We start from the raw sequence: 27,043 nt of genomic DNA on the forward strand, positions 1-27,043 counted from the left end.
TTGTCCAAATGCTTCAGTAAACCAAACTATAATAAATTTGCTACTAAATTAATGTATAGCTCTGCTAAAGTGTAATAAGTATGTTATTAAAAGTAATATTTTGCAGTCTGCACTGTAACGAAAAATTCATATACCTTTGAAATCAGAGTTGTCGATATTTTTAGGTAAAGCGGATTAATATCGATTACCATACCAAAACATCGGTAATCTACGATGAAACCGTTTATCGCTTGAGTTGTTCCAGACAAAGAGCGAGCGAGAGCGTGGTATAGGTACATATTAATTCAAGCGCGTGTGTTAAAATGAATTAGCACTATTAGTGAATGTTTTTGTGTGCGTGTTCTTCCAAAAACAAGCGCTGTCATTGAAAGAAAAGCTTTGGAAATTTCAGTACTGATATAATTATAACAGTCTAGTTGTGTTGGTTCCTCCTGCAGCACAGAGAAAATATAAAACAAAAGAGGCATGTACATATGCTAAGAGAAGGACTATTTGTGACCAAAAACCAAACTTGCAGACATAACCTAAATATGCATAACCTATGTATATGGTGGTAAAAATACAAGCGAATAGTCTCTCGTATGTATGTTATGCGAGAGTGTACGTATGTGTGTATCAGTGCAGAAATAATTCTGTTCGTTTGTGTATCATGCATTGGAAAGTGTTTGTTATACATGTGTACATACATATGTTCCATGTAAAGAGTTGCCACGCTTTAAAAACTTTATATAATGACGTAGAAGCATCTGACTGTTACTTGAGTTGTGGCACAAATTTAAGTGTTTTCCAGGCCAGCTGTAAAAAAATGATAAAGGCTACATGCTTCCACATCATAGTACATATATGTACGCTTTTTACGATTGCCACCTTACACCCCTAGTTACTATCCAATGTTTGCTTTTCAACTAGGTGGCAATATTGACATCAGCCATAGGTGTATGCGTTTATTTAATACACCAGTAACTAGTACCGTCCCCGTTGTTGAACGTGCACCGAAATTAAAATTCAATTACATCGAAATATAATTATTCTTTGTTCAAAACTGTTGTCCACTCTCAAGATAATTTTAAATATCTGCAAATAAGTTTAAAGCTACTTTGTGAAATGTGAAAAACTGTAATTGAGTGTCGAATGTGTGTGTATGTTTTACTACACATACACACTTTGTGAAATCGTCAAAGTGGCTTGGCATGCATACATACTCAAACATACATACGTATATGTGTACTTATATAGAGAAAATCAACTTCTCGTTCGGTATAAGCAAAAATTCTTGCAAATATTCTGCGGTATTAGCGTAAATGCGAGTGTTTAAACTTAATATAAACGCGGGCAGTGCTAAATAATTTTTCTCTTCTGGTGGTAGGTTCTTGCTGGATCTCCATTTTGTAATATTTCTAGTTTTCGCTTGTATGGTTTACATATAGGCAAACGGATACGCGAATATACTAGTTAATAGAAAATGACTTCTGTACATAGCCGTGTACAGAAAATGAATACATATGTACATGTGTACAACGTACATACGTATGTGTTTATTTCGAGTTGAATATTTAAATATGCATATATATAAATATACACACGAGCTGTAAATACTTATGATTGATATGATTAATATTAATTATTTTCTTATAATGGGCAAAATAAATGCAAGGCCTATTTGTGCTTACTAGCGAGTGCGAAAATGGGAAAGGTAGACTTAAAATAGGGTGATTGCGTCAATGATGGCTAACCAGAGTTGTCAAATAAGTTCTCTACATGCATGTATGTATTCGTATGTACCACAATAGTGGTGTATTTATGTACATGAATTGATTTAAATATCACCACATAAAGTGCAAATTAAATATTGCAATGTATATATTTTTTAACTATGTATGTATAAACTTTTTCTTACACGTGAAAATGTCCATTCATACATGTATGCATAAGAGTCAGTACACACATTTATTAAAATATATTTGATGGCGAAAACCGCCTGTTGTGCAGCAGCCCTGGTAGTACGGCGATTGTTATATCTGCCTTTTATAAGCAAGCTTCATTAAAAGTGTGTACACTACACACTATACTTTGCGAAAACTAACGTACATCAGTTTGTATTGAAATGTAATAAATACATTTTAGTTCGTTGGGTAAATATCCCCACCGAATTCATCAAAATCTCTTCCATCTGAATTCGGTTTGAGTGATGACGAATGTAATGATCACTGGGGAAGAATTCGGGCATAATTTGAATTGATGTACTTAAGATTTTCGCCTAAAGACATTTAAGTGTCAAGTGTTATAGGGTACGCATAGGAGAATTTTAGGATACGTATTATTTATGAATCCTTGAAACAATTTAAGTATATACTGCGCAATACAAATAATAAATGTTTGTCTTTTAATATTTATACAGAACTCGGAAGGCGCAAGGAAAAAGTATTTCTTATTTTTTTGTAGGAAACTAAAGAGTTAATAAAAATTGCGATAAATGCTTACGATAATGACGTTGAAAAGCAAGTTGATGCTGGAATAGTTGGGAATGCCACTTTTGAAGCTGACGATCAGTTAGAACATTTGAGCACTATGCGCGAGGCGCTTTTTTCCCAAGATGGCTGGGGCTGTCAGCATGTCAACCAGGACACCAATTGGGAAGTCCCCAGTTCGCCAGAACCAACCAATAAAGATGCGGCCGGACCACCGATGTGGAAGCCAAGCATTAACAATGGAACTGATCTTTGGGAATCCAATTTAAGAAACGGTGGTCAGCCGACCGCTCAGCAAGTTCCAAAGCCGTCGTGGGGTCATACACCATCCTCCAATCTAGGCGGAACGTGGGGAGAGGACGACGATGGGGCCGACAGCAGTAGTGTGTGGACAGGAGGATCGGTTAGCAACGCCGGATCTGGATCGGCAGTGGGAGTGAACCAAGGCGGAGTTAATGTTGGCCCAGGTGGTGTAGTCTCGTCTGGAGGACCTCAGTGGGGACAAGGTGTGGTTGGCGTCGGACTTGGATCAACTGGTAAGTGTAAGGCTTTAGGTAACGAACACATCGTGATATTATTAGACTGTTATTTTAATTATAAATGTATATAGAGAAAAAACACTTGTAAGCTACATAATTAAATTGTGGCTCATAAAGTGCTTAGTGCTCGAAACAATTACTTACTTATCTTGGTAAGTTCCTGTGAATCAACCCAATATTTTCAGTTAAGTTATTATCCGTTTAAGTTAAGTCTTCTTATACCCGTTACTCGCAGGGTGAAAGGTAAAATGTAACAGGACAAGGAAGCGTTTCCGACCCCATAAAGTATATATATTGTGGATCTGGATCACTAGCCGAGTCGATCTAGCCATGTCCGTCTGTCCGTATGAACGCTGAGATCTCGGAAATTAAAATAGGCAGAAAGTTGGGACTTGGCTTGCAAATTCTTGGGCTTCCTGCGAAGCGCAAGTTTGTTTCAGAATGGTGCCACGCCCACTCTAACGCCCATAACGCCATAACCAGTCTAGCGCCTACATTTTTAAATGTAATGTAAATGGGATTTTGTTCTTATTATCAATACCCATCTACATGCCAAAAATTATTCAAATCGGACACTGTCATTAAAAAGTTACTACCAAATAGTAATCAATATTATGCAATTCAATCGAGATTGCACACCACATTCAGCAAATCAGCTGCTTTCACTAATACGTCAAGCCGCTAGGAGTGCTACAGTCTAGTTGGCGCTATAGGCTTGGTGACGCTATGGAAGAAGATAGGTGGCGCTGTGGCTAGGTGTGTTAGTGAAAAAAGCTGAATTGCTTCAAGGATTTCTCCATTCCTCTCGCAGTCCCTTCAGCTGAGTAACTGGTATTCAATAGTCGAGGCAATCGACTATAGCGTTTTCTCTTGTTAATTTTTTAATTCGGGTACATTCGATGGGATTTTGTTGTATTCTAGGAGGTAACGGATCAAGCAATTTAACTGGATCGACTGGAGTCGTCGCAGGTGGCAGCGGAAACTCAAGCAATACTGGCAATGGTTGGGGAGATCCTCGCGAAATTCGACCTTTGGCTGGAGGCGGATCGATGGATATTCGAAACGTTGATCATCGCGGCGGTAACGGTTCTGGTGGAACTTCAAGCGATCCCCGCGACATCCGAATGATCGATCCACGTGATCCCATTCGAGGAGATCCCCGCGGAATATCCGGTCGTCTTAATGGAACATCGGAAATGTGGGGGCATCATCCGCAAATGTCGCACAACCAAATACAAAACATGAATAAAATGGTTGGCCAAAGTGTGGCAACTGCTAGTACGAATGTTGGAGGGACATCAGGCCCGGGTATCGGACCGGGCGGTCCTGGTCCTGGTCCTGTATCAAGCAGTATCCCAACACAGTGGGGGCCATCCCAAGCGGTAGGCGTTGGTGTAAGTGGCCCCAAAGACATATCGAAGCAGATTAGTGGATGGGAGGAACCATCGCCACCGCCCCAGCGACGCAGTATTCCTAATTACGACGATGGCACATCCCTGTGGGGTCAGCAAACTCGTGTTCCCGGTGCAAGCGGTCACTGGAAAGACATGACTGATTCAATTGGCCGTGGTGGTCATCTGATGCGTGGTCAAAACCAGTCGGGTGGCATCGGCATCGCAGGAGTTGGCAATAGCAATGTTCCAGTTGGAGCCAATCCCAACAATCCTATGAATAGTGTAGTTGGACCCCAGGCTCGCCTACCATCTGTGGGAGGCGTGCAACACAAGCAAGACGGAGGAGCCATGTGGGTGCACTCGAACAATGTCAGCGGCAGGAATAACGTAGCTGCTGTCAACACTTGGGGAGATGACACTCACAACGTCAGTGTGGGTGCCCCCAGTGGTGGAGGTGTATCCAGCAATAATTGGGTGGATGATAAATCTAACGCAACACTGGCTCAAAACTCTTGGAGCGACGCAGCACCAGTTGGAGTTGGTTGGGGCAACAAGCAAAGCAAACTGCCGGCCACCAGTACATCATCTGGTTGGAGCACTGGGGCAGGTGTAGGCGTGGTGGATGGCGTGGACCTAGGATCTGAATGGAACTCACATGGAGGGATAATTGGAAAATCTCAGCAACAGCAAAAACTAGCGGGACTTAATGTGGGAATGGTAAACGTCATCAACGCAGAGATGATAAAGCAGAGCAAACAATATCGGATTCTTGTTGAGAACGGATTTAAAAAGGAAGACGTGGAGCGCGCATTAGTGACTACCAATATGAACATCGAAGAAGCAGCCGATATGCTGCGTACCAATTCGACTTTGGCCATGGATGGTTGGCGTCGGCATGACGAGTCATCCCTTGGCTCATATTCCGACCACACGAGTTCAACAAGCAGCGGTGGATTTGCTGGTCGTTACCCAGTTAGCAGTGGACAGCCTTCAATATCTTTTCCTCACGTAAGTTTTCCATACAACTACTACATTGTGTTTGGTTTGCGAAAAACAAGGTTTGCGAAAACAAGGAAGATCGCTTGAGTTGAGTGCCTCGACTCGGACACCTTTATCTAATAGTCGAGGCCGTCGACTATAGCGTTCTTTTTTGTTTTGTTTAATAATTCTCTGGCTGGCAAATGTGGCATGGTTGGTAGAAATACATATATGTTTATTTAAAAATATTATCTTTTCCAGAATAACCTTATGAATAACATGGGTGGTACTGCCGTTACTGGAGGAGGAAACAATAATGCAAGCATGACAGCTTTGCAAGTGCAAAAGTATTTGAATCAAGGCCAACACAGCGTTTCTGTAGGACCGCAAAACGTTGGAAACACTTCTGCCGTATCCGTCGGATTTGGTCAGAACACGACTAACGCAGCAGTGGCAGCAGCAGCTTCCGCAAATATAGCAGCAAATACAAACAATCAACCATCGGGTCAACAAATTCGCATGCTTGGCCAGCAGATTCAGTTGGCCATTCATAGTGGTTTCATATCTAGTCAGATATTGACTCAACCGCTTACACAAACTACCCTTAATCTATTAAATCAACTCCTTAGCAATATTAAGGTAACTTTATATTTAACAGGGGTTACATGTGGTTTTTCTTATGCAGTTTATCAAAACATAAATTTATAAACTTTTGCAAAGAGTATTACAATGTCTTTAGTGACCCTATAAACGTTTTAAATTCTTGATCAGCATCAACGCCGAAACGGTCTAGCCATGACCGTCTGTCCGTTCCTCTTTTCGTTTCTATGCAAATAAGTTTCTCAGTTAATTGCACAATCCAAAAAGTCTTATATTTATTGCAGGAAAGGGAAACTATATCCTATAGCTCTCTCATAGGCATGATAGCAATAATAATAAAATTCTCTGGGTTATACAATTTTTTAAGATTTCGTTTTTGCTTTGCAATTTATTATAAACAAGAACTAATTCCGAAGTTGATAGACCCTTGCAGAATTCTTTTTAAATATACAACGGAATGATTTTAATTGCATGATATGGTTTAATCTGCAAGGGTATATAAACTTTGGATTGTCGAAGTTAGCTACCTTTCTTGTTTAATATCGGATAACCCTTTATCGATTGCTTAAAGTGTAGGGACGCATATCATATAACCACTTAACATATTATTTGAATGTTCTTAGTTTTTTTTCTGAATTCAAAATTTTTTCTTTCAGCACCTCCAAGCAGCTCAGCAATCCCTTGCTCGCGGAGGAAACGCAAATCCAATGGCAGTGAATGTGGCTATATCTAAATACAAGCAGCAAATTCAGAATTTACAGAACCAAATAAATGCACAACAGGCTGTCTATGTGAAACAGCAGAATATGCAACCGACTTCGCAACAACAGCAACAGCCCCAGCAACAGCAACATCCCTCTGTACATTTAAATAACTCAGGCAACGACTATTTAAGAGGTCATGATGCAATAAATAATTTGCCAAGCAATTTTTCTGAGCTCAATATAAACAAGGTAAGGCCAAATAACACCTTAGTTGTTCAATACTAAAAGATTCTTAGGGGATTCCTGCCGAATAACGTCCCTGGGAGACATGGGTTTCTCGAGCGTCAATGTGAGAGCTAGCTCTGACAGTTACTTATCACATACACTGGTCGGTATAAGTATTTTGACGAAACAAAAGTTCAACATACACATAGTTTATTTCTTGTATACATTGGCATCAATGGAAAGGCAATTTAAATGTCGTTTTAAAAGTAGATTTAAAAGTAGTTTAAAAAGTAGATTTTTACACAAACTCGTCCTTTTCAATAAGTACGGCATCAAACGGCATTTAAGTTACCTTTCCATTGATGCCAAAGTTTGCAAGAAGTAAGTTCAAATTATGAGTATATTTAACTTTTGTTTCGTCAAAATACTTATGCCGACCAGTGTATGAATTTCGTTTTTAATAACATTTTTTGGTGAAGAGCCATTATAACATAAATTTTTGCACTTTGAACAATCTATTTGCACAGTGGCATATTCGCGTAACAAACGGCCACAGAATTTAAATCTGTAGTCCCAGTTCTCAATCTTGATAGTTTTCGAGATACCCGCGTTTATATGTACGATTTTTTTAAGTTTGTGGGCGTTAAAGTGGTCGTACCTATCGATTGACCTGAACAAAAATTGGCCACTCTAAAAACCAAGTGGCGCTCAGATTTAAAAAAATTTTATGTCCGATAAAATTGAAATTGCTTTTATTGATCTGAATGCTGAGAATCGTACCAACCGCATTGTTACTTTAAAAGTTATGACTAACTAAGTTAAACGCTGCCATCCGCTGTTTGGCACTGGCTTGGGTGGTAAGTGCCGCGCTAATATAAATGCTTTCGAATATTACTTTGATTGAATTTTAAAACAAACTAAAGAGTATCTGTTAGTCGAGGCATTCGTCTTTAAATTTGTTTTTTCTTGTTTTCTTAAAAATGCCCTTTTCTGGGAATCAGAAGGGTCAATCAGGGGTGCCACAGAAATAGCTTAGAGTGGATGGGATGTGCTTCTATTGTGCATCATTATACCCGTTACTCGTAGAGTAAAAGGGTATACTAGATTCGTCGGAAAGTATGTAACAGGCAGAAGGAAGCGTTTCCGACCCCATAAAGTATATATATTCTTGATCGGGATCACTAGTCGAGTCGATCTAGCAATGTTCGTCTGTCCGTCTGTCTGTCCGGATGAACGCTGAGATCTCGGAAACTATAGGCTATAGAGATAGGCTATAGAGATTTGGCGTGCAGATTCCTGAGCTTCTTACGCAGCGCAAGTTTGTTTCAGTAGAGTGCCACGCCCAGTCTAACGCCCACAAACCGCCCAAAACTGTGGCTCCTACAGTTTTCATGCTAGAGTAAAAATTTTAACTGAAATGTATTGTTCTTATTAATATCTATCGATTGATAAAAAAAAAGTTTGCCACGCCCACTTTAACGCCCATAACGCTTAAGTATCAATTTCAATCTCGCTTTGCTGCTTGCATATCTCAATTTCCCTTTGGTCCCTCTAGCTGAGTAACGGGTATCTGATAGTCGAGGTACTCGACTATAGCGGTCTTGCTTGTTTTAAACTCTAAACGTGTTCTAGACTAATTTAAGCGCTAAGCTACTCTACGAGTAAAGAGTAAAATACGATGAAAATGGATGTTGTATAACGCAGTATTAAGAAATCAACGAAATGTTTTCAGCCAAGTGGATATCAAGGAGCGTCCAATCAACAATCCCGATTAAATCAGTGGAAGCTTCCAGTATTAGACAAGGACATCAACTCTGACAGCACGGAATTTTCCCGTGCTCCGGGTGCAACAAAGCAAAATTTAACAAGCAACTCAAGCAACATAAGCTCTTTGGGCCTACAGAACGATAGGTATGTAAAAATTAAAAATAAATAATAAAAATAAGAAGAATGACCTTTGCCAAAAAAGCTAGGACTAAATTTAGAAGTGTTCGCTTAAGAAAATAGCTCCCCTATTGTAGCAAAAAATAAACAATTTCTAGAAAACAGAATTTTTTGAAGATTGGTCTAAGTGTTGCAAGAGCAGGTTCAGCATATATCTCTGATAGCCATATTATTAGTGTTTTTGATCACTTTGTTTAAAACGTATAAATACATATGATGTTTCAAGTTTTTATAATCATTTTGTTCAAAACGGATTAAATTGTTATAAAAAAGTTCAATGTAATAAGTTCTATCTCTGGTCTAGAAGAGTTCAGTAAGATTTTAGCCTTCAAGAATATGGTATTTTCGGCTGGCACGCACACATCGATGTGTTGCCCCGAGGAAATCACTCGCACAAATAAGAAACAAAATTACTTCGTATTGTGTGCCGACCGCTGCTATATACGAGGGCTGCTTTATAAGTTTCTGGCCAAGGTCACTTTTAGCCATATTAGAACCAATTGGCCTTTTCTCAAAAAAAGTTTAGACTTTTCATGTGTGACCACGTGATATCGGTTAACGATCAATCAAAAACTTACCAATCATTTTTTCATTTTGGAAAAATACAATTGCGGTGTTTCAAAAGGCGTGACAAATGGTGGACTTATGCTTATGAGCCCGAAACAGCAATCAACCGTATGGAGTACCTTTAAATGGAGTTTCGTTTTAACAATTTTAATATATACATATATATTTTAAAGTAGTAATTACTGTATTCATTGTAACATTTTGTCATCGAATTTTATAGTACATGGTCAACAGGACGCAACATTGGGGATGGTTGGCCAGATCCCTCATCTGATAACGAGAATAAAGACTGGTCAGTTGCACAGCCAACTTCAGCAGCAACTGCTTACACGGACTTGGTCCAAGAGTTCGAGCCAGGCAAGCCATGGAAGGTAAAACTTTTCAATTCCACAAAACCGAAACATATCCAAGCAGAAATTTGTTCTTAAGGGTTCTCAGATCAAAAGCATAGAAGACGATCCCAGTATTACTCCTGGAAGCGTTGCTAGATCTCCACTATCCATTAATTCGACGCCAAAAGATGCTGACATATTTGCCAATACCGGCAAAAACTCACCGACTGATTTGCCGCCACTAAGTTTATCGTCGTCTACATGGAGTTTTAATCCCAACCAAAATTTCCCAAGGTAGTTTAAAAGTGTTAGTAGTGAAAAAAATACTAAAATTATTATTCTTTATAAACGGTCTAGTTGGTCTGACAACAGTCAGCAATGTGCCGCCACTTCTGAGCTTTGGACGAGCCCCCTAAATAAATCGTCATCTCGAGGTCCCCCGCCTGGATTGACTGCCAATTCAAATAAATCTGGTAACGGAGGAAATAGTAGTACGTCAACACCATCTAATATTACCGGCGGTGCTAATGGTTGGCTACAGGCTAGAAGTGGTGGTGTTCAAACAACAAATTCAACTTGGACTGGTGGTAATACTTCTTGGGGCTCTAGTTGGTTGCTTCTTAAAAATCTAACAGCTCAGGTATGTTTAAAGAATCTGTAACATTTACATGGTTTCTATATATAAATAGTGTACATGGGGGGTCCACATTTGTATGTATGGACATTCGTAGTATTTTATTTATGCTGTGATCAGAATAAAAATTCTGGCCGAACAGGCGACCTTACAGGAGCCATACGATGGAATAGGTACAAATTTGATGTTTTTTCAGATATTTGCCTTTATTTCGTTAATCAATTTTTATTTATTTTAATTATATGCTTTCGGTTTTCTTTGCGTTAAAAACTAAAACAACATATAAAGGCAGCCATAGCTACTCAGGCGTTAGGTTTGTTAAATGTTTAATAATTTACATATGTTTTAAATGTAGGAGTTAAACTCAAAAATTCTGCAAATGTATTTAAATGTCGCCTTGCCGAAGTATTATTGTCGAATATTAAAAAATGTTCTACAACAGATCAAACAAAAAAAATACAGTTTTAAGAGATTATTAAACACACATAATTTAGATAAGGTTGGGGGTATCCGAAATTTAATTACTTTCATTTAAACCATTAAGCTTTGTAATCGGATATTTTTTGAAGAGAATTCGGTTTTGACTTGTTTTATTTGTGGCATAAATATGTTAGAGCAAAAACAGTCTTTAAAAATAAAACTCAAAAGTAATGTGTAACTAAGGTCCCTTTTATATACTGAGTGACAATGCCTTCCGATGTCATAGATCATTTTCTTTCAAATATTACCTATAAAATTAAAAATGTACCTTTTTATATTTTTAACATTTTTAGATTGATGGTTCTACTTTACGCACATTATGTATGCAGCATGGCCCTCTTGTTAGCTTTCACCTATATTTGAACCAAGGAATTGCCTTATGTAAATATACAACTCGAGAGGAGGCGAACAAAGCGCAAATGGCTTTAAACAACTGTGTTCTCGCCAACACCACAATATTTGCTGAATCTCCAAGCGAGAACGAGGTACAGAACATAATGCAGCACTTACCACAAACAACTTCATCTGCAAGCTCTACTGGAACTAGTGCTGGTAACGGCGGAGGAGTCGGCACTCCATCCAATAGTGGGGCCAGTAGCTCGGGAGCTAGTCTATCCGGAAACAGTAGCAACGGCAACGGTAACGGAAGCAGCAGCAGCAGTGGTGGCGGCACCGGCAATAATGGCAACAACAGTGGAAACAGCAGTTGCGCCGGCGGCAGCAACCCAAACACCAGTGTGGCAAATTCGAATCTACTTAATTCTAGTGGAGGGTCCGTTTCAAATTCATCCGGTGGAGCTGCTAGCTCTGGTACAGGTTCTGCAGTAAGTGGAACAGCGAGTGGTAATACCATTAATGGTGGACCGGCAAACAGTGCTAGCTCAAAGACTAATGCAAGCAATGTAACTATACCTGGTGGTCAGTCTAGCGCTTCAAGCCTAACTAATAGCACCAACTCAACATGGCGTCAAACTAGCCAAAACCAAGCTCTTCAGGGTCAAAGCAGGCCATCAGGCAGAGAAGCTGACTTTGATTATATATCTCTCGTTTATTCCATTGTTGATGATTAAAAGATCAATGACCAGTTCCATTGGTCATTGGCCATTGACTATCGCATTCTGTGACTCAAGACACACACCCAAAAGCTTCAAATGATTCGATACTAAGTATGTATGGAAAGCAAGACCATGTTGTGAGGAATATAAAAGTGGATCGACTGATAGACGAATGGACTTAGAATTTTGTATGCCCGTAGATTTATTTTTCTTCATCGTTCATAGATCTAAACTTGTATATGTAAGTTTAAATTTAATCAATATAAAACAAAAACAAACATCCGACATATAGATATACATATATATGATGTCAAAAAATGCTATACTTGATGGTTTGCTACAACAAAAAAGCATACCTTCCTATTTAAGTAAAAGTGTTTTGACTCTGGCGCCCATAGCTTATCTTGGGAAACGGGGAAAAATTTCAACGGTGTATATGTGTGCATGGTAAAATATACTGTAATAAATATTATGTATTGCAACATCTATACATATATTTATGGAAAATTTAAATTTTCAGTAACGACTGAAATCGTGTGTCGGTAGCATTAAGGGACAAAGTCTAGTGTAATTATCTAATTTCAAGCCTTTAATGTCCAAGTTTGACATAGAGAGAACATATACTAGATACATATATATGTATATCTTTTGTGTACATAGATATATGTTAGGGCTACGTCCTATTTTGCTGCTTGTGCATATCGATCAAATGCCTACTATTCATGAGTGTTTTTGTGTTTCCAGTAAGGAAAAATACCTGTGTTATATTCATTATAGGAAGTTATAATCTAATTACGGTTTTGCTTTCATTAAAGCATTCCCACCGAAAAAATTCGGTTATACATTATAAAATCACAATAAAAATATCAATGAAGTTATTTATTGCCTTTGAGTATTGAGCCCTTTTTGTTTTGCGTGGGAACTAATTCTATTAATATATGTCTGCTTAGTATAAGTCATTTAATTTTATGAAAACTTAAATCTGTTTAAGAAGTATTGTCCGGTTTAGTGTATTGCATGCGGACCCATGCTCTGAATTGATTGAACAAGTGGGAGGCACCTTTGGTAGTGTCGCTAGTGAAAGAAATATATAGATTTTACATATCGTTGGAAAGGTGACAGTCCGAACATTCAATCAAGCGTAAAATATTTCATTTTGTTTTGATTTGCTTAGTGAAAAGACGATTGAAAGATGGACAACAGAACATATTCCCGCGAAATGTCGTGCTGTAGATTTTCACATATTTTGACGGATGAGGTTTCCACTTAAGTAGAAAAAAATAATGTATGGCAAATGGCAACAGCAATTTCTTTGCTCCGACGGATCGAAAACGAACCTTTTTTGGGTGTGAACAATGTTAATCGCAAAAAACATGGAAAAAGGCACGAGCAAGAGCGGATCCGTTGTCAAAAGGTGGATTGCATCTGTTGAAGGAACTTCTTTACCTTTTACGATTTATTAACCTTAACACTAAAATGATTCTTACCATAAAAAATCGAAATATTTTCTTAAAAAACAGAAATATTTTCCTTAAAATATAATTATTTGTTTTTGCATGATCTGTCGTACCGAAATATTCAATTACAGAACTTGTTAGCGGCCGGGCTGCTGTATCTGTAGAGCACAGGGTTAAAGCGTTTGGTTAAAACTCGATTTTACTCTAAACACTTTGGCAGAGGATATAATGATTTCAGTGAGAAGTTTGCAACGGAGTGAAGGAGACGTTTCCGACCCCATAAGTTATATATATGTATTCTTGATCAGCATCCCTAGACTAGTCTATCTACCCATGTCCGCCTGTCCGTCCGTTTCTACGCAAACTAGTCTCTCAGTTTTAAAGCTGTCGGGATGAATTCTTCCCAAAAGTCTTATTTCTATTGCAGGTAGTATATATGTCGAAACGAGCCGGATCGGACAACTATATCATATAGCTCCAATAGGGTTTTTTTTAGCAGAACGCTATAGTCGGGTACCTCGACTATCAGATACCCGTTACTCAGCTTAAGGGACCAAAGGAAAGGCATGCAGATTCCTGAGATTCCTGCGCAGAGCAAGTTTATTTCAGCAGAGTGCCACGCCTACTCTAACGCCCACAAACCGCCCAAGCTGTGGAGCCCACAATTTTCATGCTAGATAAAAAATTTTAACTGAAATGCATTGGTCTCGTCAATACCTATCGATTGATTGAAAAAACTTACCACGCCCACTCTAAGGCCCATAACGGTTAAATCTGTCTACCGCCGGTAGGTGGCGCATTTCAATCTCGCTATGCTGCTTGCATATCTCCATTTCCCTTTGGTCCCTTCAGCTGAGTAACGGGTATCTGATAGTCGAGGTACTCGACTATAGCGTTCTTCCTTTTTTAATAATAATTATATTAATTCTTATCGATATTTCACTCATCAATGCATGCCACCAGCAATGTAAAATGTACCGCGAAAAGGTAGCGTACTGATCATGGTGCTAGAATTTTTGCATCTATACTATAGTAAGAACTCCGTCAGTGACTAGTTATCACGTTGTTCTGCTGAGCACAGTCATTGTTTTCAGTGTTTCTTTTACTTTTTCACACATTGCTATGATACAGTTCTCCGATCCGGCCCAATTCTATATTTTTTTTGGTAATTTTTTAAAATGTCCATTAGCTTTATAGATATAAGCAAATACATAAATTTGTCATATACCTTATCACTTTAATGACAACAAGAAAGGAAGCTAACTTCGAGAATATACATATATACTTTATGGGGACGGAAACGTCTTCTGACTGAAGTCATTATACCCTCTGCAAAGGTATACAAATTGTAAGGCCAATAGATGTTAGCAATTAGGTTCGAATAATTGGGAAATAAAAATGCAAACAATAAATAGTTTGCTACCGTCGTAAAGAAACTTTTTCTGATGGAAATTGAGTATCAGTGACAGTGAGTATCTGGTGAATTCTCGTATCTTATAATTGGTTCACCCTTTCTTTATTTTTCCTAATATGCATTTGTGCGGCTTCGGTAGTAGCATTTAAAAGAGAATTCATTTTAGTCAGTCGTTTCTTTCTTGCCAAGGCACCGTGCTCGCAATGTATTTAATAACAAGTGGCTTACTATTACTTCCATTTATTTCATATGCTTTGGGAGTTCCACCCGTAGTAAGAGTTGGTAAAATACTCCAGTATCTATTCCAAATATGCCTCTGATATCTTCGTTAAGGTGCAATATTTTCAAACCAACCCGGAAAGTATAACTCGGAGTTGGCGTTTAGATATGCCATTCATAGGTTAAATCTGGATAAAAGTCTCTTGCCTGAGACAACCGTTGAATACTATATTGAATATGTAAATCGATTGGATTCGTTTGAGACAGTTCAAAAGGGTAAGCTTATTAAGCCGAAATGTAAAAACGAACTAATTGTACCGTACCCGTACACTAGTGTGCAAACTTGTACATGTTGGTGTTCAAGCTATTTTTAGCCCAACTGACTCTGTTTTGGCGACCCATATAAATTCTATTTGTGATGCCCTGGACATACCAAGTATAGGCCGGTCGGCTCACGACTTTGCCATTAACGTGTATCCATCCCAGCAATATGTAAATCAAGCCTTTAATGATGTAATACACTATCTGAACTGGACCCGATTTGGAATTTTGCATGAAAAAGACTATGGTAAGTCCCGCAGAACGCATCGCGATTGTAGTCCAACCAAAACTAAAAAAATTAGATTTTGATTTCAAATTTATTTGATTTTTTACAGGGACGTCAGAAGAAACTTTGTGTTATTGATTTGAAAAACATTATGCTTAAAGTAGTTTCGAACTGGATAGAGACTTCTATCGCACCAGTGCTAATAGTCCACAAGTTCAAGGTTTTTTCAAAAAGGACTTTTTCATGTAAAATTTTTTTATAGTTTTCATTGCGTTTCCGTTTTTTTTATTGATGTTCCTTTTTGAACATCCTAATTTTTTAGGAACTAAAAAATTTCAATTAAATTTTATAATGTCGCTACAATTTGCTTCAGCGGAAAGTAAGACCGTTCGCGCAAATCGATTTATGTTTCAGCAGTGCTTTTTTTCAGTATTTATTACGAGTTTAGGGGACTTTTGCTCTTGCAGCTTCGAAATTTTTTGAGAAGGAAATGCATTTGGACAGCATTGTCGCCGTTATAACGGCTATTAGTTGTTGTTGGTGCAGGACCAAGGAACCTATCAGCAGCTCGGAACTCAGCAAATAATCTCATCTAGAAAAGATATATTACTATGCTATTTTCAAGGAAATTACCAACCTCCACCTTACGTCCTTCCTGGTACATTATTTATCTGAGGGAAAAGCAATTTGAAAACTTAAAAAATTGGTATAATCAAAGAATCGTATTCGAGGAAGGTGTCATAAATAATTAAAAGGGTTCCAAAAGTTTTAACTTCTCAACAAAGCAAAGAAAATAATCATTTGGCTCTGAAAACATTATAATTAAAAAAGTCACTCAAATTTGTTTTATGGTGTCAATTTTTTTTAGTTTAAAAATTGTTTTTAGCTTGTTTTTGGACATATGTATTTTTTATCTTGAGTTCTGATATGCCGATTTCCGACAAGAAAGACACAATAACGTCAACTGTTTTATGCACAACATATGTACGTCTCTAATATTGATGGTAGCGCCCGACAAAGTTGAAAAAAGTTGGGGAAATATGCCTTTAAAAATATACGTATAGGAACCGAAATTCGTTTTATTGATTCTACTCGTAGATAGTACTTTGACAAAGACTATTATCTCTACAATCTATCAGCAAACTGATTTTATATCCTTTTTTGAAGTTGGCAAAATCTGTAATTTTGTTGTCTGTTAAAAGCTGTAAGGCCTATGCTAAGAACCGTTTACATCTTTTATCGAAGACAACAGGGCTCTAACTAACTTTCACAACTCTTAAAATCTTTTTAAAATGGTTTTGTTAGTTTGCTTAAAGTTTTTGTCATATTATGGACATATTGGACATGTTGCTCTTAGGAATGTCATCTAATATTTCTGAATTTCGAATTAAATTTTTTAAAAAACGTTTGTCTAAACCATTTTGCTGCAATATGGTGGATCGAAAATTTAAAGTCAGATTAATACATAAGTCAGTAGGGAGTGCATTTTTATTTATTTGAACAAACCCTTCAAGGTATGCAACCAAAAATTTGTTTTGAAAACCCCCTTCTCCACGCAACCAACTCCAGAATCCGCTCCTGAAACCCTCACATAACTTGAGACATAATATTTTGTAGTAATTACGGTATTTATTTTATATAACTTGATTAACGGTATAATATTTATGTTGTTTTTAAGTCTACGTACTTTAAAAAATGGTATAGTCGCCAAGTGCAATATTCAAGTAAATGATAATAATTTCACTTCCGTGGATTGTGACCTTGTCGTGGTGTGGGGGATGGGTTTAAAACGGTGTAAATAATGTTTACCATTTCTTATACCTGCAAGGGTATATAAACATCGGTTTGGAAAGTTAATTTTCTTTTCTTGTTTTCGTAAATAAAATAATTTTTAATCAATAAAAAATAAAGACAAATATAACAAAAATAATCTTTAAGCAAGAAAAATGTTAGAAACTAAGGAGGCTTTTTTAATAGGATTAAGAAACTGCATATATTTTTTGTATATATTTATTTGTTTAAAATTGCTTACAGGAATTATAAATCTGCATCAGCTATCCCGCTCTGTTCAGGGTGAAGTGCACATGCGACAAGTTTCTCGCGGGTCGTATTTGCCTGTATTGAACGAATTCAAGGGTAAAGAAATACACAATATTATTATTGATACAACTTCGGATGGTATATCAATCCTATTAAAAAATGTAAGTTGGACCTATAATTTTAAGGTATTAAAAACTAGATTTTAAACGAATGACTTAAAAACGACTTAGAAATAGAGACAAAGAAAACTTTTTAAACTTTTTTCCTCGACTTGAAAGCTGTAATTTTTTGATGCAACCTTTCTTCAAACAAAAATAATAGTAACTGCAAAAAGAATTTTTCAAAAATCATTTTGCTTATATTTTTAATGATTTTTTGAAAATGTTTAGAAACATGAATTTGAGCCATATTTTTCTTATTTTCATACAAATTTTTTCCGACACTGTCACCTTCAAAAAATCATAAAAAATATAAGTTACTATTATTTTTGTTTGAAGAAACTTTTTGCATCAAAAAATAAAAGTTTTCAAATCGAGGAAAAAAGTTTAAAAAGTAGATGCTTACACAAATTCATCCTTTTCAATAAGTACTGAAAGGGTTAAGAAATGTATTGTATCATTCAAACGGCATTTAAATTACCTTTCCATTGATGCCAAAGTTAACAAGAAGAAATTATGGGTATATTTAACTTTTGTTTTGTGAAAATACTTTTGACCACCCCTGTGTATACTTTATGGGGTCGGAAACGTCTCCTTCACTGCGTTGCAAACTTCTCACTGAAATCATAATACCTTCTGCAAGGGTATAAACAGTGTGCAATCTTGGGAACAGACGCTTTGCTACTTGCTTATCTCTGCTTATCCCTCGTACTCCCTGAGTGCTCCCAGTACACTTAGCTGAGTAACGGGTATCTGATAGTCGATGGTATCGACTATAGCATTCTCTCTTGTTTGTTAGTGTATTTTGTTGTTTAAAACTAACAATTTCCGCTTCCACCTCTGCTATTTGGCACAGCTACCAGTTCTGCTAATACCCTTTATGCGTCATGTCGTGTTATTTGAGTTGCTTTGAAAAGATGATATGCCTAAAAATATATTTCTATACTTTTCTTCTCTATTCATGCATATAGATACTACAACAGCAAATGAATGAATACAAGTACCATTATTTGTTTACCAGCTTTGACTTGGAAACTTATGATTTGGAAGACTTTAAATACAATTTTGTAAACATAACATCATTTCGATTGGTCGACATTGGAGATGTCGGTGTAAAGCAGATTTTGAAGGATCTCGGAACCTATAGCCACCATATGTTTCAAAAACCATTTATGAATCCGCATGTGAGAAAATCAATTTCCCTTGAGGTAGGTTTTATAGAAGCTGTTTTGTAACTGAATTATCTAAAAAACAATTTACAACTTTTAGTCAGAGCCAGCTTTAATGTTCGATTCTGTATACGTTTTTGCTATTGGGTTGCAGACGTTGGAGCAATCACACACTTTGAACCTATTGAACATGACCTGCGATGCGGAAATTCCATGGAACGGAGGCCTCAGCTTAATTAATTACTTAAATGCGGTGCGTGCACTTTAGCTAACCAACAATTACTTGGCTTCGCGAGTTCTGGCGAATATTTAATAACTTATCGAAATACCGTCATTCTCTGAAGATGTCGTGGGTATGGTAAAATTCATTAACGGCTTTACACGATTAATATAAAAGAATACAAAAAATAACCGGCGAATATTTTTTTTTATATTTAGGGCTGTTTTTTTGTATTCATAATAAGCTACAAAATCAATCAATATCGATGTTTTAATCGATTATGTATGAACTGCTTTGGTTGCCGATGGACCTGTGGAAAGATAATACAAGTACGATTTGTAGTTTCAAGTTAAAGGCTTCTAACTGCGAAGAAATGTTTAAAAAGTCCTAATATTTCGGCATAAAGTCCATAGTATAGCTTTGATTCTTTTTCTTTTTATTTAACCATATCTTTAAAATTTGATTAAAAGACAGATAAATTCACAGTCATATAGGGACCACTCTGCCTAGAAAAAATATGAATTACCAAGACCGACTTGACCCAAATAATTCAGTTAATTTTAAACATTTAACACACGTGACGATCGCTAATCCTGCTGAAGTAACGCACCTCGTGTCGTTTTTTTTTATTTTAGACGTATCAAATTGTGATATAATCTAGTCCCATCCACTGTTATTGAATAGAAGCAAACTCCGACGTCGTGTTAGGCGTTTTAAAAACACTGTGTCCCACCTGGATACAGCTGGACTTCCGTCTCGGACATATTTCTCTTCTTGACTCCCACGCATGGTGCAAATCTTTGAACGATGTGGCCACTCATCTCAGAATTAACCTCATTTGGGTGGCTGTACACCGTAACATTGAAGGCAACTGTATAGCTGAATAGTTAGCAAGACAAGGGACGACCGCCGATAACCTTCGCGATAAGGACGCGGTGATCATGGCTGCCTGTAAGCTCCTCCTTAAACATAGGTTATACACACAGTCTGCACAACGTTTCCCGCGGGTGTTTAATTCAAATGCCATGCTAATCCATACTTGAGCGAAGTTCGAGACTCGAGCAATCGCAAGAGCTTTTATCGGTATAAAAAATATATATTCTTAAAGGGCAAACCGATGGAAAAAGTACTAAAATTTTAAAAATATTTTGAGTTTGGCACTAAAAATCAATTTTATTAACTATTGTGTTTTATGCACTAGGGATTCTGAACTGCAAAAATCCTATACCTACCAAAATGTGTACAACAAAATTGTGATTGTCACAACAATACAAAAAATCAGCACTCTACAACATTCACAAAAAAGGTGTACAGCAAAACATGTACACCTTTTTATGGTGAATGATTCAAAAGGCCTTAAGTCTAGTTTCGAGTAGTTGAGGCCTTCTTAAATAGCGTCCTCTATTGTTTTTTATTTCAAAAATTATAGTTGGAAATAAAAAGTTATTTTTGTTATGTTTAACTTTTTGAATATTTTGTATACATATTTATAGAAGGAATAAATTCTAAAAACTCATATTTATTTATTCTTTCCTTCCTCCTTTGCAACTTATATATTAACATATTATCCAACAGGTTGAATGGAAAGGTCTAACGGGTCCCATTCAGTTTAAAGAGGGAAAGCGAGTGCAATTCAAGTTGGACTTAATAAAATTAAAACAACACTCCATTGTAAAGGTCGGGGAATGGACCCCCCATGGACATCTAAACATTACCGAACCTTCAATGTTTTTTGATTCTGGTTCCATGAATGTGACACTGGTAGTCATAACCATACTGGTCTGTAAAAAACCATAAAATATAATTTTTACTTTGTAAAGCTTATTTTTAGGAAACTCCCTATGTAATGATGCACTACGGCAAGAACTTTACGGGCAACGAAAGATTTTATGGCTTTTGCGTTGATATATTGGAAACCATTTCTCATGAGGTTGGGTTTGACTACATACTGGATTTGGTACCCGATAGAAAGTATGGCGCCAAAGATCCCGAATCTGGTGAATGGAACGGAATGGTCGCACAGCTAATGAAATATGTTCGTTGGTTACAGCTGATGCCTTCTAACAATAACTATTTATACATACTCAGAAAGCAGACTTGGCCGTTGGATCTATGACCATCACATATGCAAGAGAAAGCGTTATTGATTTCACTAAACCATTTATGAATTTGGGGATAAGTATTTTATTCAAGGTTTGAAAAGTCATTTCTAACAGTTTATTATTTGAACGCAATGCTAATCGTGTTTTTATTTAAGGTCCCAAGCTCAGAGCCAACAAGATTGTTTTCCTTTATGAATCCATTGGCAATAGAGATCTGGATATATGTGCTGATTGCATATTTTCTCGTATCTTTTTGTATATACGTTGTTGGAAAACTTTCTCCCATCGAGTGGAAGTATATCCACCCCTGCGACTTAGACAATATTTCGATTGGCAATCAGTTCACCCTGTCCGACAGTTTTTGGTTTACCATCGGAACTCTTATGCAACAATCAACCGATATTTATCCGAGAGCGATGTCAACAAGGATAATAAGCAGTATCTGGGGTTTTTTTTCACTCATTATTGTAGCATCTTACACGGCTAATCTCGCTGCTTTTCTTACCACTGAACGTATGATTAACCCTATCGAAAACGCTGAAGATTTGGCATCACAAACAGAGATATCTTATGGCACTCTGGATAGCGGATCTACGATGACTTTTTTTCGGGTAAGTTATATGTTAGGCATATTTGTCTCATTTTGAAAACGAAATGAAATTTTCTGGTCAAAATGTACCAGGACTCAATGATAGAAACGTACAAAAAAATGTGGAGGAGCATGGACAATAAGAAAACAACAGCGTTTACCAGTTCGTATGAGGATGGTATAAAGCGAGTTAATCAGGGTAATTACGCCTATTTGATGGAATCCACAATGCTTGATTACATCGTTCAGCGAGATTGTAATTTAACGCAAATTGGAGGATTGTTGGATACGAAGGGTAAGAAAGAAAGAGTCTTAAAGTCCTTTTAAAAAGCCAATGTCTTTCATCACATATCTCCACACCTCCCGCCCAACCAACCGAGAGTGTCGTACGGCACGAGATGATAGACGCGTAGAAAAATAAAGATATAGTTCGAAAAAATAAAGGAGGACCTAAGCCTGTTCTAGAAAATTTAATTTTAATCGTTTTAAGAGAGGCAGAGAGTCAGATATTGATATAAAAGGATAAAGTCTATTATAGTCAGAGCATAATGCTCTGAAAGGTTTATGCAAGTCATAGTTAGATATACAATCATTTAAATTTAAGGGCAATATAATTTCTTGTTAATCAGCATGGAACAGAAAAGTATAGCTGGCTAACCAAGTCGGGGCTATCAATTTCGCCTCGAATAAGGTTAAGTAAAGACTGTTCAAAGCATCGTTCTACGGTTGGGAAGGTAAGTTAATTAGGAGTAATCTACTAGAATAAGAAGGTAGGTGTAAAAGGCTATAAAAACAAATAGATCAGCTATTGCATGATCAGTTGTTGCGGTAATATTTTCAAAAGATAGCGAGGAAGGATAATTGGTGGACTTAGTGTTAACAAAAATTAAAAAAAAAATTCGGATTCTGAGAGAATTGAACTTTACAATGATTTAAATAGTTTTTATAACACAGAGAGTTTAGCACGGTTAAACTAGTCCGAGCTTTTTTTTTTTGAGTGTCCTGTAAAGTCTGGACTTCTTATTTTTTAGGTGAGTCAGCTCTTTACTGAACCAAGGTGGCTTGTTGGAGACTGACGGATAGTATAACGGAGCGCAAGAATTTAAAAATGAATTTACGGTACTATAGAAAATATTTATAGCATCATCCATATCTTGGCATGAGTAGAGATCGGACCAATCAAAGCCTGATATAAAAAAGTTTAGCCTCCGAAAGTCAGCCTTCTCTGATTTTTCTGCTAACACAGCACGAGTGTCGATTGAGTCCTCAAAAGCAGGATGATATGGATCTTCGGGTTGAGTAAGAGGTGCTACTTTGGAGAGAACCACGCAGTCCGGAATGATGAATTCTTATGAAGAAAGAAAGATAGCTTTCAAAATATGCGGTATGCTAACTTATATGCAGCATTTTCGCTGTGCAGGAACTTTCTGTATTTTATAGTTTCCGATATCTCAGCAGATAGACAAAGGGACATACTTAACAGGTATAAAAAAAATTTTTTGGTTTGCCAAATACGGTTTCTGTAATTTCATTTTAATTAGAGGACATAACAGGGGAACTTATACTTCGGCTTGCTGAAGTTATTTCCTTTCTCATTTTGTTAAATTTTATCTTAAACATATATCTTTGTTACAAATTTATTTAGGATATGGTATTGCTACACCAAAAGGTTCACCTTGGCGGGATAAAATTTCGTTGGCTATACTTGAGCTTCAGGAAAAAGGTGATATTCAAATGTTGTATGATAAATGGTGGAAAAACACTGATGAAACTTGTACCCGGCGAAGCACAAGCAAACAATCAAAAGCAAATGCACTTGGTTTGGAAAGCATAGGTGCGTATTAGTCTTGTATTATATGGGCAGTTTTTTTTCAAAACCGAAGGGATTACACAAGAAATATTTTCTCACATTTTTGATTTTCCCAAAACCTTTATATGCTCCGTTCAAAAGCTATTCCAAGAACAAGATTTTGGGAGACTTTAAAATAAAAATGTTATTCTTTTTTTCAGTTTGTGTGTTTGACCCAAAACGTTGTTTTATCATCCTGAAATGCTTGTACATGCGACTAAATAAATACACTTTTAAAATGTTCCCACTCGACACGCAGTGATAGAATATGCCTTTGTATGCGAGAAGCTTAGTTATTTTACTAATGCGGACAGAATGAAAACATTTTAGAAAGTGTATTTATTATGTACAACATTTTACGTTACACAATTTGATATCAGAACTTTTGTATGTTGAAGGTGCGATCGTCACGACACCATACCTCGTTAAGATTTTTTATTTGATAGTCTTAGATACACCAAATTAAAAAATGATGTCCATTGTTATACCTGTTACTCTTAGAGTAAAAGGGTATACTAGATTCGTCGGTAGAAGGAATCCGACCCCATAAAGTATATATATATTTTTGATCAGGATCACTAGTTGAGTCGATCTTGCCATGTCTGTTTGTCCGTATAGACTGGGGTTAGGCATGCAGATTCTAGAGATTTCTGCGCAGCGCAAGTTTGTTTCGTCAGTGAGCCACGCCCACTCCAACGCCCACAAACCGCCCACCACGCACACAATTTTCATGTTACAAAAAAATTTTTTAATTAATGCAACAAAGTTTGCCACGCCCACTCTAACGCCCATAGCGCTTAAATCTTTCGACCGCCCACATAGCCATATATTAAGATCGCGGGTAGGTGGCGCGTTACAATCTCGCTGCTGCTTGCATATCTCTATCTCCCTTTGAGCCCTTTAGCTGAGTAACGGGTATCTGTTCTCAACTCGTTCTTTCTTGTTTTTTTAATAATTTGAAATTTTAAAAAAATTCAATGAATGGTCTCCAAAGTTTAAAATCTATCTCTAGCTGTAGTTGTCCGATTGACTTCGATTTTATTTATTTCTCTGAAACCCCTACTTTTAAAATACATTTTATTTTTAAATTAACATTTTAATTTATTAAAATTAAAAAAACTTTTTAGGGGTTGCCCCACAAAAAATATGGTGTTTTTTAATGTTATAATATGCGACCGTTTGTTACCTACAACCGGCTTTTTAAAGTTGGATTCATTTTTTATTTGTAAGATATCGATTTGTTTTTAATAAGGCCTCTGATTTCTTCTGTGAACGCACGATGAAGATGTGCGTTTCACTCTCTTAGTAGACTTTTTTTCTATTGTATCTGCGATCGATACAACATTTTACCGCGTCGATTTTAAAGTTTCGCTTTTATGTACGAGGGCTGCTATATATATTTTTGATCTAATAATGAAAATGCGAATATTTATCATCAGAAATGGTTTTTATTGTTTTTCAAAGAATTCTTAGGTAGGTAAACTTAGGTAGCAGCTTTCGTATTAAAGAGCATATTTTTAATAAAAAAAATACTGATATATGAATAAACAATAAAGTATTACTACTGAATCGCTAGGAACATTCGAGAAAATAAAAAAAAAAACATTTTAATATTCTTCGACTTTCGAAGTAATCTCTTCTATTATGTTAATTTTATAAAAAGTTTCAACTTTACAGGTGGTGTATTTGTGGTTCTAATGGCTGGAATTTTTGTGGCTGCGATTGTGGCGTTCTTCGAATTTTGGTTTAATTTTCGACACCTTCATAAAGCTACGTCAATTAAAACGGGCGTCAATAGTGATTCCACTCAAGGCGTGATGGCAGAAACCGAATGGAAATATACACCACCAACCCGTTGCTTTTGGATCGAAATTTTCGAGGAACTGCGATATGCATCATGGTGTATGAACAAGCAAAAAAGACCTGAGTTAAGTCGAGTTTGTAGTGAATGTAAGATTCCACAAAGACAAACGTATATATAACGTTAAATTAGTCTTAACGCCCGAAAAGTGACATACAATTTTTCGGTGGGCTTTACGTCACTTATGGTAGTGTCATAACTCCCGCAGATTACAAAATTTAAATATTGTATTAATATAATATAAATATAATATTTGTAGAACAGAGCTTCATTGAATTTAAAAGAAGAAAAAAAAACATTTTTGCTATCACCCTTTCAATAAAAGATAAATAAAGAGCACCGCACGTTTAAATTGTTCATCCTATAAATCCTGCGATTTCAAAAAGTCTTTTAACACTTTTAATACCCTTTATTTGCGGAGTAGAGTAAATGGGTACTTTAAAATCCTTGGTAGGAGGTAGGAGTTCCGACTTCATAAACTATATACGTGTTCTTCATAAGGGTCACAAGCCGAGTCGATATAGCCAAGTCCGTCTGTAATCCTTTCTCTATGCCTGTTGGTATGAACGCTGAGATATCGTAATCACTGTGGCGCACCAGGAGAGTGTACGAAGGCGACTACTATATATTGCCGCAGAACTGAAAATCTTCTGTGATGGTCTTATAGTAAGGAACGCTGCACCAAAGGTAAGGTAAAGAAAAGGTATCGCAAAAACTAAGAAGATTACATACAAGGACCTTAGAAATCTTAATTGGTTTGGGAAAAAAAGCGGTAAAAGTGTAAACGTGAAAATTTAGAAAATTGGAGCTGTTGGTTCCGGTGGGGGTAATAGAATACACGTCAAATGATACATAAAACCAGATGCTCCGTTCAAAAGTTATCCCAAAAACAAGATTTTGGGGGACTTTTCAAAATTAAAATGCTAAAAGTTTTTATTTTTGAATCACTTTTTAGCTATTTTCTCAAAATTGGTTCAAACGATTTCTTTTTAAATTTCAAACTATACACCCCTTGAGGTTCCTCTACTTTTGATCTATAACACTTTTTTTTATACAAAATTACCGTTTGGAAGCTATTGAGCGATAAAAAGTGCAATCCGTCTAAGTTCAGCATGAAAAACATTTCTGGCTTACCTTAGATGCCCAAACCAATGCAACAATAATTTGATGAGAAAAATGTATTAGACAGTTTTTATGTAAAAGGAAAACATTTAGAAGTTAGTCATCAAAAACTAAAGACTACAAATCTTTTTAATAAATAAATCATTTAAATTAAAAAAATGTACGTTGAATTTCCAATTTCTAACTACACATACTTTATTTAAGTTCCTACCTTACCCTTTATCGAGGTAAGGGGTCGTGACGGTCGCAACTTCAACATGTAAAGCTCCCCACTCGGACTAAAAAGTATATGTTATGTGTTTTATTCTAACTTTTTGATTTGTACTTAACAATTTTTTTTATATCCCTTCCCACAACCAAATTCTGGATCCGGTAC

At 36.7% G+C, this 27,043-nt stretch overlaps 2 protein-coding genes across 7 annotated transcripts; both read left to right on the forward strand.

Annotated features, from left to right (window-relative positions):
* The first annotated feature begins 249 nt into the window (after positions 1-249).
* LOC119563240 (protein Gawky) lies at positions 250-12,414 on the forward strand. Of its 3 annotated transcripts, none has more exons than XM_037876557.1 (10): positions 250-272; positions 2,399-3,004; positions 3,929-5,409; positions 5,641-6,018; positions 6,636-6,932; positions 8,641-8,819; positions 9,640-9,790; positions 9,849-10,045; positions 10,109-10,391; positions 11,159-12,414. In XM_037876557.1, exons 2-10 carry the CDS (start codon positions 2,569-2,571, stop codon positions 11,933-11,935), a joined length of 4,179 nt encoding a protein of 1,392 aa, XP_037732485.1. In that variant the 5' UTR covers positions 250-272; positions 2,399-2,568; the 3' UTR covers positions 11,936-12,414. The 3 variants fall into 3 exon arrangements, with proteins under 3 accessions (XP_037732485.1, XP_037732494.1, XP_037732477.1); XM_037876566.1 differs by lacking the exon at positions 250-272 and adding an exon at positions 945-1,362 and having other exon boundaries at positions 9,858-10,045; XM_037876549.1 differs by lacking the exon at positions 250-272 and adding an exon at positions 946-1,362.
* A 2,518-nt stretch (positions 12,415-14,932) lies between these two features.
* LOC119556025 (glutamate receptor ionotropic, kainate 2) lies at positions 14,933-25,913 on the forward strand. 4 transcript variants are annotated; one of them, XM_037867938.1, is made up of 13 exons: positions 14,934-15,073; positions 15,125-15,286; positions 15,345-15,578; positions 17,592-17,758; positions 18,727-18,963; positions 19,079-19,177; positions 20,720-20,923; positions 20,976-21,179; positions 21,233-21,337; positions 21,402-21,857; positions 21,929-22,130; positions 23,481-23,669; positions 25,362-25,913. In XM_037867938.1, the coding sequence occupies exons 1-13, from the start codon at positions 14,995-14,997 to the stop codon at positions 25,664-25,666; spliced, it is 2,643 nt and encodes an 880-aa protein (XP_037723866.1). In that variant the 5' UTR covers positions 14,934-14,994; the 3' UTR covers positions 25,667-25,913. The 4 variants fall into 4 exon arrangements, with proteins under 4 accessions (XP_037724039.1, XP_037723866.1, XP_037723775.1 ...); XM_037867847.1 differs by having other exon boundaries at positions 14,935-15,073; positions 19,025-19,177; XM_037868111.1 differs by lacking the exons at positions 21,402-21,857; positions 21,929-22,130; positions 23,481-23,669; positions 25,362-25,913 and having other exon boundaries at positions 14,933-15,073; positions 19,025-19,177; positions 20,976-21,115; positions 21,195-21,313.
* The last annotated feature ends 1,130 nt before the right edge of the window (positions 25,914-27,043 follow it).

The sequence above is a fragment of the Drosophila subpulchrella genome, chromosome 4 (assembly GCF_014743375.2).
Source record: "Drosophila subpulchrella strain 33 F10 #4 breed RU33 chromosome 4, RU_Dsub_v1.1 Primary Assembly, whole genome shotgun sequence".
Lineage (NCBI taxonomy): Eukaryota > Metazoa > Arthropoda > Insecta > Diptera > Drosophilidae > Drosophila > Drosophila subpulchrella.